The sequence below is a fragment of the Dreissena polymorpha genome, chromosome 12 (genome assembly GCF_020536995.1).
Source record: "Dreissena polymorpha isolate Duluth1 chromosome 12, UMN_Dpol_1.0, whole genome shotgun sequence".
Lineage (NCBI taxonomy): Eukaryota > Metazoa > Mollusca > Bivalvia > Myida > Dreissenidae > Dreissena > Dreissena polymorpha.
This window is the reverse complement of record NC_068366.1, coordinates 24,548,680-24,570,454: the sequence shown is the minus strand read 5'-3', so window position 1 is coordinate 24,570,454 and position 21,775 is coordinate 24,548,680. Positions and strand designations below refer to the sequence as shown.

Genomic DNA, 21,775 nt, shown 5'->3' with positions numbered 1-21,775 from the left:
AACCCCAGTAAATACTGCAGAGGCATGATTCAAGTCAGAAAAAGAGTGCAAAAGTAAAACCAAATACACATATTAACTGAAACGTGTATTATACATTTTAATATATATTATTCGGAACTCAGAAAACCCCTAGGTTCAAGCAACATTTTCGTATTGCGCACTTTCGTCATATTCATTTTTGAACGGCAACATATTTCAGATCATTGACGATTGCATAACAATACACATTTCAAGGATTAATGTCATTTTTTTATCAATCACACATGTACCGGCTGAAAATAAGCGAAAGTCCACTATTGACAATATGTTGTATGTATTTAAACACTTACATATTCCGTAAAATATAATTATGATTGTTCGAGTGTTTGTATAATACAATTAAGTTCCATTCGATTTTAATGTATGAAAACAATATCAATCAAATCTTTATGTACCTTTAGTTGGTATGCTTCATTGTTGGTGATTAAAGTTCACGAATATCAGACAAATACTTCAGAACATATGATCTTTTGTTTCTAAAATCAATATCTAAGATCGCCGTGGTGTAGTGGATATGGTGTCCGCCTAGCGATCGGGAGGTCACGGGTTCGATCCCCACTGTGGGAGCGTTCTATAGATCTCCCCCATAGACACCAAGGAAAACGGACTCGAGAGCATTTCATATAAGCTTAGGCTTGTTATGCAATCGAGCTAAAATACATAAGTTAAAAAAAAAAATCAATATGCCATGTTAGCTCTCTGCAAGCACCAATCTACGCGCAAAAAAATGAGATGTCAACCGTGGTTGCATATTATTTAATTAAAATGTAGTCATTCATTTAAATGTATCACAAATCGCAGTACATTAACTCAAAAAGCTGCTATCTATTGTCAACTAAAATGCAATATTACATATCTAAATGATGTAAAGGAATATTGTTTTACAAAGAAATCGATTTGATCATCTGATGAAGATATATCAGCCAACTTCATAAACCTATATTGCGCTTTCTACTGAACAAAGTCTTTTTCCAAAAATTGTGGTACGCAGTTCTTTTTTTCAAAGAATGCATTTATAGGCACGATTCATACAAAGGAAGTTTGTTATGTGAAAACAGTAAGAGGTTTAAATTATAATACAACTGTTAAATCTCCAGGTCGTGTCGGCCAAAAATAACAAAAACTAATACCATCTTGGATGCTCACATCATTTTGCCTTTTCAACCATAATTTTATTGTAACACGTTTTGCCATGTTCAAGAATAGCATATGTGTTATTTACATAAATTAATTGCATATCTTACCCGTCTGGCAAGCGTTCCAGTCCATCCTGGTGCGCAAGCGCAGTTGAAGCTATTGATTTTGTCAATGCAGGTGCCATTGTTCGCGCATGTGATTGAGATACAGTCATTAATATCTGAAACCATACATTATAACGTGAACTCATAATTTTGTTATGCCAATATTATGCAAATATTACAATAATTGTATTGTTATTTACACAGCAAGCGATTCAAAGATATAGTAATGGTCAAAAAGGACGTTTACTTTTATTGACAAAAAGCAGCAATATACGTTATGCATAATGACTTGGTGTTCTAACTTATGCATGCCTTCAAATACAAACATGAACATGTTTTTCTTAGACCTCATCTTGTCAAGAAGCGTACATGTTTTTTTTTCTTAGAGCTCTCCAGGTCAAGAAGCGTACATCGTTCTAAACTTCCTTATTGACCACTGCTTACATCGGTCTTCCCTAATGTGCACTGTCCCATTCGGGTCTATTTGGTGACACTTGTAGGATTCCGTTAAAATCAAGGGGCTGCAATATTTATATGCATTAACACACTGACTTACTTGTGTTACAGTGACTTCCACTGTACCCGGACACACAGTTGCATGCGTAGTTGTTCACTTGATCGACACATGTACCGCCATTGTTGCAGACGATTCCAATGCAATCGTTTATATCTAGTAATTTAAATGCAATAAGTAGTGTTAGTTCCTGCAAGATAATTGAAACAAAAATATTTAATATAACTATTAAATATAGTTTTATTATATAGTATTCTAGAATATGATACATTTACCTTTGAATATTACTTTTAAAACGGCGACTCAGTAATATTCGGTTAACATTAAGCAGTGCTTAGGCACACAACCTACTTGTTTGACATAGATTTCCAGTGAACCCAGTAACGCATCTGCATCTGTAGGCGTTAATAAGGTCATCACAAGTCGCCCCGTTTTCGCAAGTAACTGTTGCACATTCATTTATATCTGAAATAAGCACGACCCAGTGTAAGCTTTATTGTAAACAGAACGGCATACGGCCAATGATTTAAAAACGAATCTCTCAAAGTCGGATGTTAACAATTGAGTTTAATAACGTCTAAAATAATCTATACCAACTAGAACTGAGTTGACTCATTCTGAACAACACACTATATTTATTAGATTTCAATTTTTTACGAATAATCAGTCCCCGGTTATTTAATATCTATGTAATCGTAGATGTATTCTGTTATGCAAATAAGACCAGTAAAACAGATGGGATGTGTATTTACACCCAAAGCTTAATATCGATACGACCAGTCCCCCATGTTCTAGAAGATACCTACCGGTCTGGCACTGGGCTCCCGTATATCCGGACACACACACGCAATTAAAGCCGTTGATGGCATCTACACACGTGGCGCCGTTAACACATGGATTGGAAGTACACTCATTGATATCTAGCACGAATATTAACACAATAAATGAATTAAGCTTACAAAAACATGTACTTATATTTTTGTATTAGACATTTGACTTGTACAATATTAGCATTTATAGCACTTTATAATTTATTATCTGCTTAAAAAAAATCACAAACTTTTTAATGCAAATCAATATATGCCGCTAGGAATACACATTTCAAGAACATATCATGGTCAACGTCTTTTGGAAAAAAAGTCCTTACTAATAAACACAAACATAATAAGCAATTAGGCTGATCTTGGCATATTGTTTAACATAAATTAAATTAACTTCATGGTTCTTAACAAATATGGAAAACTTTACACCATGTATATACTTCTATCGGATGACAGAATAAGAAAGGATATTTTCATATTTGAATATTCAAAAACATTACCCAAAATGTTCAATTTATAAACTTAGATGACTAAAAGATAAACCACGCTACTATGAAACAAGCGTTTGCATTATACTCCAATCAAAGTTTCATGTTTCATAACTGATCATGTCAAAGGGCACTATTAAACAATTACGTATCGAATAATTATAATCTGTATTGTTGACAGCCAAATACTAACGCCACATTGTTAAACGATTTGAAATATAAACGATATTAAACCTCTTTGTGCTTGCTAATTGTGGAGACGAATTGTTAAAATAATCATATACAATCATCAGCATACCGTGTTTAACTGAATCAGTTTTACGTTTTGACCTTTGTGTGCCTGTTTTGAATATCGCTTAACTGTATAAACGATGCAAGGGTGACAAAACATTACTTTATTTTCTACTTTACCTCTTAATTTACAAATATAGGTGGAATAAGCGATTAAAACAAAGAAAATATCACTTATTTCAAAATATAAAGCAAATACATGAAACATGATCGAACATTAATAAAGATATTTATTTTTAAACAACGGGCGAGAACAAATATATCAAAGATTGCTTGATGTAACAGTTATCCTGAAAAAAAAGTTTTTTTAGCGGTTCTCATTTTTATGACTTTAAAAAAGACGTTGGTGCAACGCAAAAGTAAAAATGACTGCATACTTCCAGCATCGTTTTCAAAATTAATCTTTGTATGAATCTAAGGGATTACAGAACATCGACAGTGTGAAATTCCGAAAAACAGCGTTCATAATATAAATAGTATAATCAACGTAACAAAACTTGATGAGCTATTATTTCACAGTCATAACTTTACAATTAATATATTCTGGTAATAAAGCGCATTATAACAAAGATAACATGATTGTTTTATCAATTGCAGAACTTAAAACAAGCAAATTGAACTAATAACAACACTTTCACGACCTGTATCGCAGTTAACTCCCGAGTACCCGGGTGCACATGTACATTGGTAGGCGTCCAGACCGTGTGTGCAGGTAGCACCGTTCCTACATGGTACGCTTGCGCATTCGTTAATGTCTGAAACATAATATATACATCTCTACTAGTGAATGATTGAAATATACAATATCTTGTTATACCATGGTTTGATTTTGAATTCTGGAGTTCTATGATTATAAGGAACAGAATGTAAGCTCTTCTGAAATACAATAAGGTATGAATCAACAATATTAACTATTTTTAATAATGTGTGATTTGTTTGTGGGTTTTGACTAAAGTTTGCTGCATAAAGAAACACAAAGAAAACACATTTTGATGATGTAGTGCATTAAAAGAAAGAAAATATGTGAGCAGTCATCTACTGTTAAACATTCGCTAGTCAAATAAGACTGTCGGAACATTATACCAGTTTCACAGTTCGTTCCGGTCCAACCAACTGCACACTGGCACGTGTATTTTGCCAAACCGTTGACACATGCGGCATCGTTTAAGCAAGGATCAGAAACGCATTCGTTGATATCTGTAAGGAAGTCATTATTTCATTTGCTTTTTAATGTCTTGGTTCTGGGGAATTGATTATGAGAGTATTTATGTAGCATGACTCCATATTTTCGGATATTTAATACACTAAACGTTGACCAACAAAATACCATGGTTTTCCATTTAAGAGTATTTAACTTATACATAATAATAAGTACTTTATCCGAGTTGAAAATGTAATTTATCAAACAAGTTATCATGAATAACATTTAATGTTGTTGGATTCGATGAATTGATAAATTCATTCACTTAGTTACATTTGTCATCTTGATTGCATAAATGGTTGAGACAGTTGGACACAGGGTTTCATTTCATAGAGGATGTAAGTTACCTGTGCAATTCTTTGTAGTACCATCGTCTTGGTAACCGGCATTACACGTGCACGATCCAACCAAACAATTCCCATTTGCGATGTTTGCACATAAATCAGTTTTGACAGAGCAGTCATCATTTAATTTGCCTAAAATGTTAAAATATACGGCTTCCTGAATGTATATATCCAGGATACTTTCCAAAGTCGCACAATCACAAACAGACGCATACCTATTTTAATTAAAAACAAAACAACATAATCTGATATACATCAATGCCTTTGAGTCGACTAAAACACATTATGTTGCGATGCTTGCAAATACGTATTTTACACTTACTTATTGGAATCTAACATTTAAAATATCGTTTTCGATTCAATGTATCCGTTGAAAAAGTATCAATGCAATTAATGTAATAACAAGTGACCTTGCATCATGTTTACAAAGAAAAATAACCTGTTAGGCACGTCGGTGCTGTATTGGACCACCCAGAGTTCAATACGCACGTTCTGGTATTCACGCCGTTTAGTATAAAACCGGGGTTGCATGCGTATGTAGCAACACCACCGGTTATTGTTGCGGTAGTTGACACTGTTCCGCCCGCTGGACTCGTCAGTGCGCCATAACCTTATATGCAACGAAACATACAGAATTAATTTGTTGTTTTTGTAGGTATCGGTTAAAGTGCGTGATGTTTAGTATCACGTTAAACATAGGTATCAAGAACAACATCAAATACATGACACTTAGGCGATTAATATATACTTACTATAATCACATCTAGTCCTGTTACCATTCGCAATGTAGCCTAGTGCACCTGGGCAGACGCAGACAAGGCTATTTGCAGTATCACATACTGAGTTTGGGAATGCATCACATTCGGTCCCGCCGACTGCGCATGCTAAACGAACATAGAACATATTTTGATATGGCATTGTTTTTTTTTTTTACACTTTTAGTCATTTTGTTTTATTTTTAAATTTTAAGTTTATGGATACTATTGATCGATCTCCAAGAGAACATATTACAATAATCTTAATGTAAACGACACACATATTATCTAAATTCGAGTTTTGAAATTTAATGTGCTGATGTTTAGTCAATACGCGTCGGTTTAGAAAGGTCATGTTGCTTGTACGAACAAGATTTTGCTGATATTTTATCCCGTTTTAGTTACAAATGTTTGTGAAACGTATTAATTATCGTTGCACGCTTACTTCTAAAAGTTAGGATGGGAATAACAAATATATATATATTCCTTCTCAATATTCCATTTGATGTAAAATATGTTGATGTTAAATGTATATATCACATACTGTTCAATCAACGACTTATCAAGAGTGACAAAAAAGTGAACATTGTACTTAAACCATTGTTAATTATATGCGCTCATATTCTCGATTTTCTGGATATAAAATCATTTTCAAACGAATCAATGACTATTTCAACAACTATCTAAGAATCATAACAATATAAAAAAGTTAAAAAAACAACAACGAATGAAACAATAAATAACAGAGCGAAACATGAGTGAAAGAATGAATAAATTAATTACTATGTACTTAAATAAGTCACAGAGTAAGTAACTAAATGAAAGAATATATTTCTTTACAAATGAACATAGAACGGACGAACAAACGGACGGACATACTGAAAAACATATCAACAAACAAACACACACGCAATTAACTTTATATACACATTATATTCAAGAAAGTTATATAACTTACGTGTTGAAAAGATTTGCCCGTGGATAACAGATGCATGAAGCGTCCACGTTAAAATTAAAGTAAAATTATTGGTTTTAGTAAAAACCATTTCTACACAAATGAAAAATACATTACAGTTGTTCACGTTTAAAAACTATTCAAAACCTGATTATATTGTAATCGACGTTAGGTTTGAACACAAATGTGCCACTAATTTGCTTTGTATGACTGTTTATAATCATGCCAATCCGATGTCAATTGTTGATTTATTGTCAATAGGACATATTTTAAAGGGCGATCTTGAATAGTTTACAGTCTGTAGATTTGGGTACAAAGGGGAATCTTAAAGAGTTTAGCATCTGTACTTTTGGTATAACTTGTTTTGGTTATATAAAAATGGATTGCAGCAACAAACGGAAAATACAAATGACGAACACGGAGGTATATATTTTGATCAGAGTACTGACAGTACTGGTGTGACGTTGCTTTTGAAGAGGATGGATATAAAAGCATCAATTTAAGTTTATCTACATCACCACAATTGTGTGTGTGGGTACGAAAATTTGGGTACGAAAAAATATTTGGGTACGAACATTTTGGGTACGAAAAAAATATGCAAACAAAAAATTTGAAACTAAAAAAAAATTGGGTATGATATAAAATGGGTACGAAAAACAATTTGGTACGAAAAAGATTTGGCAACGAGAAAAATTTGGGTACGGAAAAAAATGGGTACTAAAAAAATTTGGGTACGAAAAAATATTGGGTACGAACAAAAATTGGGTACGAACAAAAATTTCGGGACGGGGAAATAGTACCCGTGGGGAATTTGACCCATTCAGCCAAACTGGGAGACGGGTTACATTCTCGATCAAATCTAAACATAACTACATTTAGGGTTTTCCCAGCGTCACAGCGTTCGAAGTTCCACCTGACAGTTTCGTGTCTGGTTCCTGTCCCGAACCTCTCGATAAATTTGTGAGAGGACGGGAACCAAGCTGCCTTTACCTTTATCAATGATAATCAGCGAGGTATGCCGATTGAGAAAATTTAGCTAACTCAATCGGACTGGCTTGGTCTTTTACATAGGTCGCCATTGTGAAGAATTTTTTCATGGTATAACTTAGACGAGCTGCTTTGCTGAAGCAGCATCGTCAAAAATGGCATCTTGGTATTGATTTTCTTACGTGTCTAAAGCAGGGACTAATAATTGTTTTAATACGTGTCTATTTTAGTAGAACATTTCTTTCAGAGTCAGATTCACAAAATGTTACAGTCATGATGATATGATTTGAACAAATGCTGCTGTAACAATCAACTGTTATTCCAAGATTTGTAACAATAGCAAAACATTCGTAGTCTCTGCGATACAACAAACGACTGGTATGCATAATGCCACTACATAGATGACGATGATTTTGTTTGTACTCTCGGTTATTGGTCTCTCCAGGAAATTAATGGGCGTAACCTATCATAGAAATACGATCTTAAACCGTTTTATGAAAAAATTGAAGGAATATACAAAAAGAAAAATCAAAGATGGATATCACGAGCTAGAAAGTGAATACGTCAGCAAAATTCGGTAAACTGACTGAATATTCGATAGCCAATCATGTTTTCGCAAATACTCAAATACCTAGTTGTATAGTCTTCCATGGCTCGACATCAGATACATGGTGAAACTCAATTACGGGCTAAATATTGGACAATTGCTAAATATTTGCCATCCTGCTTTTTTTCTTCGCGATTACCAAACACTAGTCATTCACCCCAAGCGTGATATTCGTTCTACCTTCAATACCTAATACCGGAATGGTTATTGGAGGATGGATTGATATTCGATAAGATGTTGTTCGTGAATACCCTACACCAAGCTAGGGGAGCAATCAGCAATTTGACAGCCCGTCGCCAACAATTGCTCAGTATGTTGAATGTCCATTTCACGATTTGACTTCAAAGCGTCATCGTCCGAAATCTACGGAGTTTTGTACAAAAATGCACTGGAGATTGCATTTAAACAAAATATATGAAATAAGACAATGCGAATTTCGCAAGTTAATTATTAATGACATACCGGGCAACCAATAATAACTCAGTGGGTCACAGTAATAATATCACAATTGAAAATCACATTATATATTAATTAACATAAAACGTGCATGTAGTTCAATCATTTTAAACGTGAAGCTTGTTATCCTTACATCTTAAATGACTTGTCTTAGGTTTGATCTTTCAATTATATTAAACAAAGTATAAACCTCAGCCATTACTCTGGCAAATTAACAAGTATTGTGAATTTATCAACATCATCTATACAATACAATACTGTTTTGATTAAGTTCAGATTTAACAAAGCTATCCTCAATTGATTAAACAAACTGGTAATTTTAACAGCTGCTTTTTTAAATGAAACACTGACATAAATATAACAGTGAAGATCTGAACATGTTCATGTGTACTCATAAACAGGGATAATCAGCGCCATGTTGTTCTTTCTTTTGATGTTTTGTTTCTTGAAATTTAACAACGCTCAGATTGGAACAACAGGTAAGAGATGAGACTTTTGTTGTTGAGGAAATCAAATGGTATGAAATATTAACGTGCTACAAGAGAAGATAACTAATGTATACCGGTCTTTTAATCATCTACCAAAATTCAACCAAAACTGTATTATATAAAATTAAAATATAAAAAATCGGCTATGGCTTTAAAAAACGCATTTTCAGCTCTTGTATAATATGACTAAGTTTTATTGGATACGCAAAGTGCACTCACTCAATTCAAACAAACATTGATGTAAGAGCAGTTGTTGTTTTTCATCGAGGAAGTCCAAGTGGATCAGGGCCGTACCCAGGAATTGTTGACTGGGGCGGCCCAAACGGGGAGGGTGCGGGAGGGGTTGCCCCTCCCGAATAGATTTTTTTTATTAGGCACTGTTCAAGGTGAATTTTAATGCATATAGAAACATATGTTGTGTTATAAATTAATGGATATATAACAAGTAAATCAGCACCTTTCTGAAGTCTAAAGCTTTAACCATTACGGGCCGTCCATAAAGTATGTCACGCTCCAGGTGGGGGGAGGATGCGTAAGTAAGTGACAGTTTGTGACATGGGGGAGGGGAGTCAGGCCATGTGTGATGTCACACATTTATTAAAAAAATATTGTATAATTTATTTATTATTTCTTTAGTAGAATTTAAAAATAATTTTCAAAAATGTGTGAAACATTTCAATTAGTTTTATGTCAAAATAAGACGAATTGCGTATCTCCTGATTCTGTTGTTCGAATGTTTAATAGGCAACTTGACTGGGCCGGCTTATTCAATAGGCACAACCACCACACAGATTTCAATGACGAAATAATTGGACTGTTCCATTTTTAGTTAGTAAAGGGTTGAAAGAAAATCTAAATTATAATTTCGTTTTTATTAGAGGTTAACACGTGGATAAATATTCATACTGCTCATCGTAACAACCCTACAGTTATAAAAGCCTGTAATGTGAAAGTTTTTTACCGGTAAGTGAAATTTTAATACGGTTTAATAGTGAATTGAGTTTTAGATAAAATTTAAATTAAGTATTAATTTAAAAAAAATGTTCGAAAGTGTGAGTTTGTGACGTACTTTAGGGAAGGGGGTCAAAGATTTTGTAACAGTTTGTGACATGCCGGGGAAAAAATGGTACAAAAAGCGTGACATGCTTTATCAAAGACCCCTTGGTGTGAAATTCACACACATGTTTAAAGCTTTAGATTTCAGAAATGTATTACACTTTATTAAGAAGTAAAAGCAACCTTTGAAACTAAAAAACCTTAATTATGAAATGTAACATAAAGTATGACTGTAGAGGAGGTTTGATTTCAAAGAGAAAATACTACTATGGTTATATGTCAGTAACTGACATATAACCTACTAGTATTTTCTCTTTGAAATCAAACCTCCTCTATATAGAATTTCAAAGTAAATTCATAATAACATGTTTATCATCTACAAGACAGTTTTCACAGAAATGTTTAATAAGCTATGACTCTAGAGGAGGTTTGAATTCAAAAGAAAAACACTATTATCGTTCAGACCTACGACCTTCTGTATCAGTTCCATCCATTCGCTGTTTCTCTTTCCTTGTCCAATCAAAATACGTGTTTCACCCACCATCAAAAGATGAAGCATTGAGCACAATGAGTAATTGACAGATCGGGGATGTGTGTACAATGTGATAAGAAAACAATGCCTAGGGGCTTATTTCCACTGGCGAGTAAATTAGCGCTTATCCCCTTGTGTATCAGGGGCAATAAAACAAATCTGCACATTTGTAATGCAGGGAAGTGGACTGTGGGCCCTTTCATGTGAGAAAATTTGCAGTAGGCCCATTACTAAAAGATCATAATTCGACAGCCAGCTTTTGTTTAAATATGTTGAAGAAAAGTATGTTTACATACTTGAAACATTTGATAGATGTATGTAAAATATATGTATATTTTTAATAGTTTAAGCATTTTTAAATGCATCAGTTGCATGTATAAGACGATAAATTTCATTTTGTATAGTACATATGAAAATGAATCATAAAACATTAAGTAGCTAACAAGCGATAACAAGCGACAGCGTTTATTCTGTATTGTTCACTATCCAGTTTTGATAATATATCATCAACATTTTGCTGGGTATTGAGCTACATCGCTCGAGAGCGGTTTATTTTTGTTTGTTTTTAAGTAAAAGATTTGGAAATTAAATGACGTGTAGGAACAAAGTGGCATGGGACGTAACCGTCGAAAACAATTAAGAATTGCGTAATTGCAAATAAGTATAATGATGCTAGCTTACTTAATTGATTGTGATTGTTACAAAGATGCATTTAAGAAGAAAACAAATACATCAATAATATAAAGTTGTCGAGATTGTTAAGCTTTGTGAAACAGCAAATATTACATTTTCTTCAAGCGAAAGGGTAAATAAGACGATAATTATGCGTTTTACGCATGTTCTTTTTACTACGACGATCCCTGCTACTGCAAATACGACAACATTAATAAGTACTAGTCTACTTCAAACCACTAAAGTTAGTAAAAGCATTTTAAATTATAAGCTTGTAATTTTACTTCACTAACTGACGTATGCAAATAAATATAAATGAATAAAAAACAACTAAAAAAATAAATAATCGTGCCCTCGATTTTATGTATATATTTATACGCAGTTTTTAACCAATTATGCTTAACGCTCAATATCAACCTTATCCTGTCAGACTTATCTTTAAAAAAAAACATGTTTATATTAAGTTGTTCTGACAACGATTTTTTTGCACAAGCATCGGAATAAGATATTTTAAAATAGTCGAAGCAACACTTAATGAATAGAGTAAATAAAAACTTAAAAGAAATGTACCGCTTGATCGAAAACAGTCAACAGATCGTGTCATATTTACTACATAGACATCGAGCCAACCCTTAAACCCAACACACATTGCTACCCATATTTATACAAATGTACATTATAAATGATCAAATAATAAAGCTACTGACTAAGCTACTATTTATGAGACATAAATACAATGTTTCCTATTTTCGGTGTAAGTTTTATAGCAACTCAGAACAACCACAAAAGCGCATTTCCAAATAAATATTTAGTTTTTAAGGTTTACGGATATTTCAGTCTGCACGGCCGGTGGAACAGAATGTGCCGCACTACCCAACTCAATCTGTGACCAGTTCAACAGACTGACATGTGTGTGCTCTACCGCCCAAAGGTACCAGGCAAAACCCGATAACAGCGGATGTGATTTCAGTAAGTAAACGTAAATTATACGTCGTGTTAACGTAATATTGACGTGTATTGGTTATGACGTACGGCACATTCGCAGCAATAATTATGAGATACATTGACAATATTATAAGATATAAGCTTCAAACTGCCCTTTATGTAAACTATTAAACCGTCTTCGGCTTCACGCGACTCATATTGCTACACTCGGTCCATATCTATTGCATAACATTATAAATTTTATTTACTTCCGTAAATAGCATTATCTAAGTGCGACACATACGCATTATTTGTAAAACACATACTATATGCTTCTATTTTATAATTGAAATACCATTTATTTCAGAAAATAAAAGTGTTTCATTCAATCAATATAGTTAACTTGTACTTATAGCAAGCTCGAATAAGAATGAAAAAGTAAACCACACAGTCATGTGTATTAATTGGTTGTAGATTGTGGAACTCTCATAAACCCCACAAATGGAGCAGTTTCTACAACTGGTACATTGCAGACTTCTGTAGCTACCTACATATGCAGTGCGGGGTACAAATTGACTGGAGTGAGCACCAGAACTTGTGTCCTCGGCACAGGATGGTCTGACGTAGCACCGACATGTGTTGCAGGTAATTTAGGCACAACATTATTGTAAGTTGCAAATATTGTTCAATTAACATTGGAACCCTAATCATTCATCAATATATTAAATAATATTAAATAATAACACACGAGTCATGTTTCAAAACAAACCAACGTTTGAACGTATTTTGTATCTATAATTTATGTCATCAAATTGCCGTGTTTATCATGTTTGACAAATCGAAGTGGATTTGTTATCATTATGTTCCCGAAAAAATTAATCAACCTGCATTATTAATGTCCGTCTTTCAAAAAGCTATGAAAATATAAATTGACCGCTAAGCTTCCCATATCAGTGTTATTTGTAAACACATAATGATTTTCTGGGACCATGGTATGAATTACTTCAAACGGGTATGGTCATTAACAGTTTGTCTAGGCCATTTAATTGGAGCGACTTCAGCTTTGAATAAACATTCTACGGACAGTGATATGTTGTACGAAGTGTCTTGTATGTTAATGGCAAATAATCCCTTGCCTTCAATAAACAACTGGCGAAGAATGAGACAATATCGCCTACTGGTAATGTTTCTGATCTGTAATGTTTCCCTCCTTTACTCATGCAGACACATTTTGACCACGAAAACAAAAAGCTCAACACTGTTTCAACATTATTTATTGTCAGAGTTGTCAACAACCTTTGAAATAGAATTTAAATATTGAAAATATGAAAAAGAATGTCTTTGAAAAATACAAAATATACGTGTTTGTATCTGTTTTCTAGGCAAGGTAGGAGATTCCTGTGCAACAGTTACCAACTTATGTGTGAACCTGATCAACGCACCATGTACAGGAGGCACCTGTACCTGTCTCAATGGATACACACAGAGCACTGAATCTGAATGCGTGGGTGAGTTCGGCTTTGCATTCCTTACTTTAAATTATTATTTTCTATTTGTGTTTAAAAAATCAAAATGTATGTACATGTATATGGATTGAGAATATTCATTTTACTCTTCAGAAATAAACGAATGTGGTTCTTCTCCCTGCAAGTTCGGAGCGACATGCATCAACGGGATAGCAAAATTTACGTGCACGTGTGCTACTGGATATAATGGAACTCAATGTGAACTAAGTAAGATCACTCACATGTTTGGTTTGTTATCAGATACCCCTTAAAATATCTTAATCTGACGACCGTCTATTCTGAAACACATGTGTTTGCAGACAACGCAGCTCCTAGTCAAATTAATTACTTTGAATACAATGAATGTCCACGCCATCGTAATTCTGAGAATTCATCTAATTTCGTTTAAATAATATTTTGTGAAATCGTTAAATCGGGCATATTCAGACATGCTCGTTGAGTTTTACATTTGTGGGTTGTTCTGTAATGTGTGATAAAATACTTTGGCGAATACATTCGTTGAATATTTGATTATATATGTGAGGTTACACACAAAAACTCAATGAACATTAGCTCCGACGAATACTATTGTTTCCTTGATATAGCTCGTGTACGTTTGTAGACAACGAACCGTGTTGTTGCATGTTCATGAAACTGTGAAATTCGAAAGCCAGGGTTATTTCTGATTTGATGGTTTTTGAACGCGCAATAGCGACACTAACATATCGAAAGCGCGACTATAAGTATCACAGAACGATGATAATAATGCTATTCATTTATATGTGTGGTATTATTATCATCGTTCTATGATACTCTTATTAATCTAATATCGATAAAACAAATAAAAGACTCAAGAGCAACAACCTCTAAACCAATTCACAAATTCCTGTAAAGAACTCGAATAAAAACATTAAACTGCGTACACTGCGTCGAAACATATTATTCGGCTACTTAACTGTTGTGACACTGATTTTATAACTAGTTAGTTTAACAACTACACGTTTGTTTGTACTATTCCATAACTATAAAATTGCAAGCCAAATTTTACCCAAGAGGGTTCAAAAATAGAACTGCTTTACATATATTTACTGATATGCATTAAGCATTATTTAATTCTAATAAAACATAGAATTCTTCTTCTTACTGCCTCGCGAATTGGTGTGTTACTGAACCTAGCAATAGTCTGAAAACGTTTAGATTATTTTGGAAACTTATGATTAATAGTTTTAAACTGAAACAGACTAAAACAACATTAGATAGGAATAATATGTAGAAACTCCCAAGACATTATTTCATGTTTACGAACGATAATCATGACACTAATTTGTTATTTTTCGAACTGACTATACCAAGCATGAATAAACTATTTATTTCCTTAAGTTTTAGTTGATATTGAAAAATATTTAAGCTATGGACACTCTGTGAATCAACCGTAAAACGAAGCGGTCGTTTAATTTATTTCAAACAAAAGTAATCCAAGCGAATAAATTAAACATCTAGATATTGACTTCATTAGGAATGTTTGAACAAAACTGATTGGTCTACACTACACAATTGATTCAAGTCCAGTACGTATGAAGTCCACAATTTGCCTGTAATTTCTCATAAGTTATGCAGAATGAAAATATACTTGTTTGCAATGGCTCAAACTGAATTCATCTTATATACTCAGGTTGATACATTGGTTGAATACAATTAATGTGATTGAACATACAAACATCAAGTAAGCGAATTTTTGCAAGACTAATGACATAGTATTTCGAGCATTTTCTAAAACACTGTTCCTTGCTTTGGCAAATTTGTACACTGAGATATTCCCAAGTCGCATATACAATTATGTGTGGTATATAAACAAAATCGTAATCGTTTAATATGAACACATGTTTAAAATGTATAATAGATCCAAACGACTGCCTTTCTGTGCCGTGTCAGAATGGAGGCGTGTGCACTGACGGACTTGCCGCCTTTACGTGCAGCTGTGCGGCCGGTTACACGGGAGCTACCTGCGCTACAAGTGAGCAAACTGTGTAATGTTTCAACAGCTTAAACACACAGTTACCACAACTTTTGTCAATATGATCACAATAATTTATTATGACTCGCGTTCAATACGTAAATCAAATTTATGTCATTTATAACTTTACTTAAACATTAAGGAGTGGCGATGCTTTTAATTCAAGCGAATTTTTGGTATTATGAAATTAAGTAATATTTGTATTGTGGCTCAGTTATCTGGATTACACTGAACGTCCGATCTTTTTTTAACAAATGCCAAACATTCTTACAAAGTCATGCGCTTACAGACATCAACGAGTGTTCTTCAGCTCCGTGTCAGAATGGGGCCTCTTGTAACGATGGTGTCAACGGATACACGTGTTCGTGTGTTGCTGGTTTTACCGGTATCCACTGTGAGACAAGTAAGCATTACATTGATGGATATTATAAAGGGCGTGCAATAGCAGTGATAGACAATGAACCAAATGCCACAGGTTCCGATCTTACTAAACCATTCGTGTTTATATAACGGCTTCAAGTACAGCTTTTGCAAACTGTTTTATAAATTTGAATTTGACTTGACATAATATCATTGTTATAGCGCTGTATTTTATAAAAACAATCGCTGTTGTCTTTTGCATCTAATTAAACTATAACGTAACGAATGAGTTGGAAAATATGCGGATTGTGGTATTATCAAACCGCTGGTATCATCTATAATTATTTATTGTATGGTTTTAGCTTTATGCTATTTTTTAAGGTCGTCACTGCTTTATTGCATTCTAGCTCAAAATAGATGCCGAAACGTCTCTATAAATATCAGATCCATTTATATTTTATAATTACAATGGTGAATAAATACACGAATTTTAAAAATATTATTATGGTGGTATTCATAGAACATTAATACTTTATATAATTGCCTAACATGTTGTTTCTTTTATTGTCAGACATAAATGACTGTATATCAAACCCATGTAAGAACGGTGCCTCCTGCTTCGACGCCGTTAACAAGTACACGTGCAACTGTGCAGTTGGCTTCACAGGGACAAACTGTGACACAAGTAAGAGAAAAACAAAATGTTGTTGTTATATTATTGCCATCAAGGCAAACTTATATCTGCCACATTGAATCTTTTAGACATCGGTTGATATGAAAAATTATCATGCCTATTAAACATTATAATATTCAATTGAATAAATACAATAATAAAAATTCAATCTGGGTGAACTAAATGTTAAATAATTATAAAAATGCTAAAAACGAAACATTAATAAGAATCATCTACTGTCACATGCAAGAACATGTTATCTTCTTACAATAATTATAAGTATTGTCATCGGTTGTTATATTTTATAATTGCAACATGATTGGTGTGCAGCATAAACGATGAACAATTGTACAAGATACGTTTTATTTGTTTAACTTTAAGACATTGACGACTGCGCATCTAACCCTTGCCGAAACGGAGGAAACTGTGCGGACGGAATTGCCAGATATACTTGCACGTGCGCTGCTGGTTACACGGGAACTAACTGTGACACGAGTAATCTATCATCATAGTCATACTTGTTTAATCTCATAAGCCTGTTCAATATATATATATATATATATATATATATATATATATATATATATATATATAATGATCTGGCACGAGTTGTCATATCATACCATATTTTATTAAACGAGTGCAGAAATTTTGTTAGTAAGCGAGCCTTTGGCGAGCTTACTAACGAATTTCCTGGACGAGTTTAGTAAAATATCGTATGATATGACAACCAGTGTCAGATCTTTTTAATCACATGCTTTTAAATGAGCAAATTAAATAAATATTTACGCAAACATAATGATAAATCCCGAATGTTGTTTACATTTCTTGACGTCATTTGACGTTTTAACGTCATATCAGCAAAATAACAAAATGCGATTGGTCAATCGAACGAAAACTAAGCAAATGAAAACGCTTTAAATGTATATTACACATGTGTAAGATATATAGGATTGTGCACGAGTTGTCATATCTTACCATATTTTATTAAACGAGTTCAGGAATTTTGTTAGTAAGCGAGCCTTTGGCGAGCTTACTAACGAATTTCCTGGACGAGTTTTATAAAATATGGTATGAAATGACAACAAGTGTCAGATCTTTTTATCACATGCTTTTTAATGAGCAAATTAAATAAATATTTACGCACACAAAAACATAATGATAAATCCCGGAGGTTTTTTACATTTCGTGACGTCATTTGACGTTCCAACGTAATTTCAGCAAAATATCAAAAGGCGATTGGTCAATCTAACGAAAAATAAGCCAATAAAAACGCTGAAAAAGTATATTACACATGTGTAAGATAAAATATTCGTAATGGTTATATTACATGGGAAACAGGGTATGGCATGTGATAAAAAATATTCGTAATGGTTATATTACATGGGAAACAGGGTATGGCATGTGATAAATATATATTTTGTTTTTAATTTTTAGCATGTGTTGGCTGTCTATAAGAAATTAAACAAAAATTCCCAAAGTAGAATAGTTGAGATGTCCACCGTGTGCCGTTGCTTACATGTGCTACAGTTTTGCAAACGTTTTCCCTTCCCACTTCAAGGTTAAATAGTGAGAAAAAATGTGTGTTCTATCCACAACGCTGTAGAATATTCTATGATTCCAAACCAAAATGGTCATCTCTGCCACGTGTTGTGTAACATCATCGTCATTCCTGTACCATGCGTGTATTTTCCTAAAAATTCCGTGTTCGAAAATTTAGATATACACAATATTGTTTAAATACAGGTGTCCGAAAATTTAGAGATAAAAAATACAAAATACAGAAGTTCGAAACTTTATAGGCACTCTTAAATAATGCTTGATAATCGGATACGGATATGAAATGTGTATAGCGTAAAATCTGTCAACGAAAATAGCACGTGCTTGTAAAATACCACACCGAACAGTATAACTAACACACTTAAAGCTGTTTGACGAAACCATTGTCGATAAACAGAATACATAGTTATGTACACAAAAACGCAAATGTAATAGTCCATTGGCATGGGGCAATCGTCTGCCATGTTTTATCCGGTACTAAAACTTTGTCATCAGAACAGCGCAACAGGGCAGAGTTTTTGTAAAATAGCATTGTAAAACAAACTGCCCGAAATTGTATAGTCATTAATTATTGGACAAACATATGCCCGAAAGTTTGAGTAAGGAAAATAATCACTTAAAACAAAACAAGGGTGTGCGAAAATTTAGAGTGTTCGAAAACTTATTGCAATTATGGTGTTTTAACCTTGCAAAACATTTTCAGGACAGTGGGTTTACATAAATAATAATACTAATACTCAACTATCTCTCTCCCTCTCCCTCTCCGCCCCTCCTCCCCCACCCTTCTCTATCTTTTATGCAGTGGTATAGTGTATTTCTATTCAGATATCGACGAATGTGCATCCACTCCGTGTAAAAATGGCGCAGCTTGCACAGACGAAGTGAACGGTTACACGTGTACTTGTGTGGCAGGGTATACAAGCACCTTGTGTGAGACAGGTAATTACACAAGTGTATATATGTTTTCACGGCACAGTAAAGCAAAATAAATTAAAACAAATGTGAAAGTATCTCGTTACTAAACAACACAATATATCGGTATTAATTACGGAACGTCTAATTTACGAATCATATAATATTCTCTATAATGATCTCGATCTTTGAAGTACAATACGTTATGATGTTGTACTCTTGTTTTAATAAAATGCAGTTCGGGCCTACAAACATGTCTATTCAGTTTTATTTACATACAATTAATTATAAATATTTATTATAATTTCAGGAAAACTATTTAACATTAGCACGGCAAACAGATAATGTGTTTTTACTTTCAGATATCAATGAATGTTCCTCGAGCCCATGCAAAAATGGCGCCGCATGCAACGACCTGGTGAACCTATATACATGCAGTTGTGCACCAGGGTACACGGGACCTACTTGTGCTTCAGGTCAAAACACTTTTCAACGATTTTAATATAACACATGCTTTATCTTTACCTTTTGTTTTACAGCAAATTAGAATGTGATTGTATTCATAATAGTGTACATTGACTAATTGATGCAAAATTGAATGCGGTTGTTTATTTTAAGTAATCATGTTTTATTTACAGCATTATTCTTGTGTATATGAACAACTCTTTCTTTTACATCGAAACACGTACATACTGTTTTGTTATCTACTAATAAGCTACGTATAATTTTGTGCTAGACCGGGGACACATGACAGTATTCATAGAATTTTCATTTCACACATGTCAATAAATCGAACAATTCTTCATTTGTTTCAGTCATTAAACAACTCCCAAGTTTCATAAGCGGCAGCTATGCGAATACATACGATCAAACTTTGTTAACAAATACTACTTTGATAAATATAACTACATATGGAATAAAATTTCAGAAAAAGTGGTACCAGTACATCAACGACATAAGAGGTTTTGACAATTGCAAATAATTTTCCTCTGTAATGCGTCGGTATCGGCCTAAACTTGGTCTATAACAAATTGTTTTCAAGTAAAACACATTTGATTTATTAAATGTGCAAAGATATAGAGAATACTAGGTTAGCGTTGAATACAGAGAAGTTTATGTTGCGAGGCTTAGAACGCCGAGAGCGACATAACATATTTTTGGAAAATGACGCAATAAGTATGTCATTTTATGACGCCATCAATCAGCTGATTCATTATACGGATGGCGTATTATGTCCCTTGACAAGATTTAAAGGTTTAAGGTCGTATAATTTAAAAGCTTAAAGATTTTTATGAAAAATCATTCAGTGGTGAAGTAAAAAGTAGTCCGTGCACGCGACAGGTATATTCAACAAGGTGGGATACAGGCTAGTTTATTCCATGAGGTGTTATACCCTCAATGTCGGTATAAAAATGGGATAAAATGTAATAATTATATTCAAAATACATATTTTATATACCTGTTTTGGTTTCAGATTGAGAAATATAAATGTCAAAATTAAAAAGGTACATTCTCGCTATAGCCCTCTCGATTTATTACATGCTCATCAGAACACCATCTTATTGTTTAATTTCCGAGAAGCATTGGTAAATAAAACATTGTTTCTTACAAACAAAGTACGTGATTTCCTAAATAAACTAGTATGCTGAATCTTATTTAATTAAAGGATATCACACTAATTGAAAGTGTTTGCATACCGTCCATAAACAACCCTTTATTTGATTCCATATCATTTTTATTACTATTACAAATTATGTCACAACGGTTTCATCGTTAATGAAGGAGACCATAAAACCCCTTTATTCGATTCCATAACATTGTGATTACCATTACACATGTTGTGTCACATACGATGGAATTACAAAAAAAAAGCAATTTCATCTCGTAATTAAACATTTTTGAACTTTATTACAGACATAAATGAATGTGCGTCCACTCCCTGTCAGCATTTTGGAACTTGTCATGATCGTGTTAACGGCTTCAACTGTACGTGCGTCAGTGGATATAACGGGCACGTCTGTCAGAACAGTGAGTATGCTATACATATTTTCCTGTGTATTTGTTACTTTCCTAGTGCTTAATGTGAAATTTATGTTTCAAACAGTGATATCTCGCATACTGATTGAAAAATATCAAATTTTTCATTGTCGCAGTTATTACATTTCCAGGTAAAGAAATTATATTGTAAATCAAACGGATCGTAAACAATTCCTTGTCTCAATTTTTAACATCCTGCGATAAGTGTCACGTGATTACGATAGTTACATAGGTGGAAAAGCATTGAAAAAAATAAATATTTGTTTTCGACGATCGTGGAAAATGCATATTTTTTACGATTCATGGCGAATTTCTCTGCTAACTCGAGGATTTAAATTGATCA

General features: G+C 33.5%; 2 protein-coding genes across 2 annotated transcripts in view; one reads left to right on the top strand and one right to left on the bottom strand.

Moving 5' to 3' along the window:
• Window positions 1-257: 257 nt before the first annotated feature.
• On the bottom strand, window positions 258-4,734 carry LOC127852448 (fibropellin-3-like). The gene is made up of 8 exons (XM_052386403.1): window positions 4,722-4,734; window positions 4,478-4,591; window positions 4,036-4,149; window positions 2,601-2,714; window positions 2,146-2,259; window positions 1,837-1,950; window positions 1,284-1,396; window positions 258-272 (listed from the first exon to the last, which is right to left on the bottom strand). Exons 1-8 carry the CDS (start codon window positions 4,732-4,734, stop codon window positions 258-260), a joined length of 711 nt encoding a protein of 236 aa, XP_052242363.1.
• Window positions 4,735-10,947: 6,213 nt separating this feature from the next.
• LOC127852447 (neurogenic locus Notch protein-like) overlaps window positions 10,948-21,775 on the top strand; it is a 56,630-nt gene continuing 45,802 nt past the window's right edge. The window contains exons 1-11 of the mRNA XM_052386402.1: window positions 10,948-10,993; window positions 12,285-12,416; window positions 12,846-13,016; window positions 13,754-13,879; window positions 13,991-14,104; window positions 15,777-15,890; window positions 16,180-16,293; window positions 16,822-16,935; window positions 17,305-17,418; window positions 19,309-19,422; window positions 19,758-19,871. Of these exons, the coding sequence (XP_052242362.1) occupies window positions 10,948-10,993; window positions 12,285-12,416; window positions 12,846-13,016; window positions 13,754-13,879; window positions 13,991-14,104; window positions 15,777-15,890; window positions 16,180-16,293; window positions 16,822-16,935; window positions 17,305-17,418; window positions 19,309-19,422; window positions 19,758-19,871 (1,273 nt within the window). The remainder of the gene's footprint in view (window positions 10,994-12,284; window positions 12,417-12,845; window positions 13,017-13,753; window positions 13,880-13,990; window positions 14,105-15,776; window positions 15,891-16,179; window positions 16,294-16,821; window positions 16,936-17,304; window positions 17,419-19,308; window positions 19,423-19,757; window positions 19,872-21,775) is intronic.

Bases quoted from the DNA above. Each gene is read 5' to 3' on its own strand.
- LOC127852448 (XM_052386403.1), bottom strand. The intron at 2,715-4,035 runs GTCGTGAAAGTG...TATTCGTGCTAG, and splicing joins GGGAGTTAACTGCGATACAG to ATATCAATGAGTGTACTTCC. The intron at 2,260-2,600 runs GTAGGTATCTTC...TGCTTATTTCAG, and splicing joins GGGAGCCCAGTGCCAGACCG to ATATAAATGAATGTGCAACA.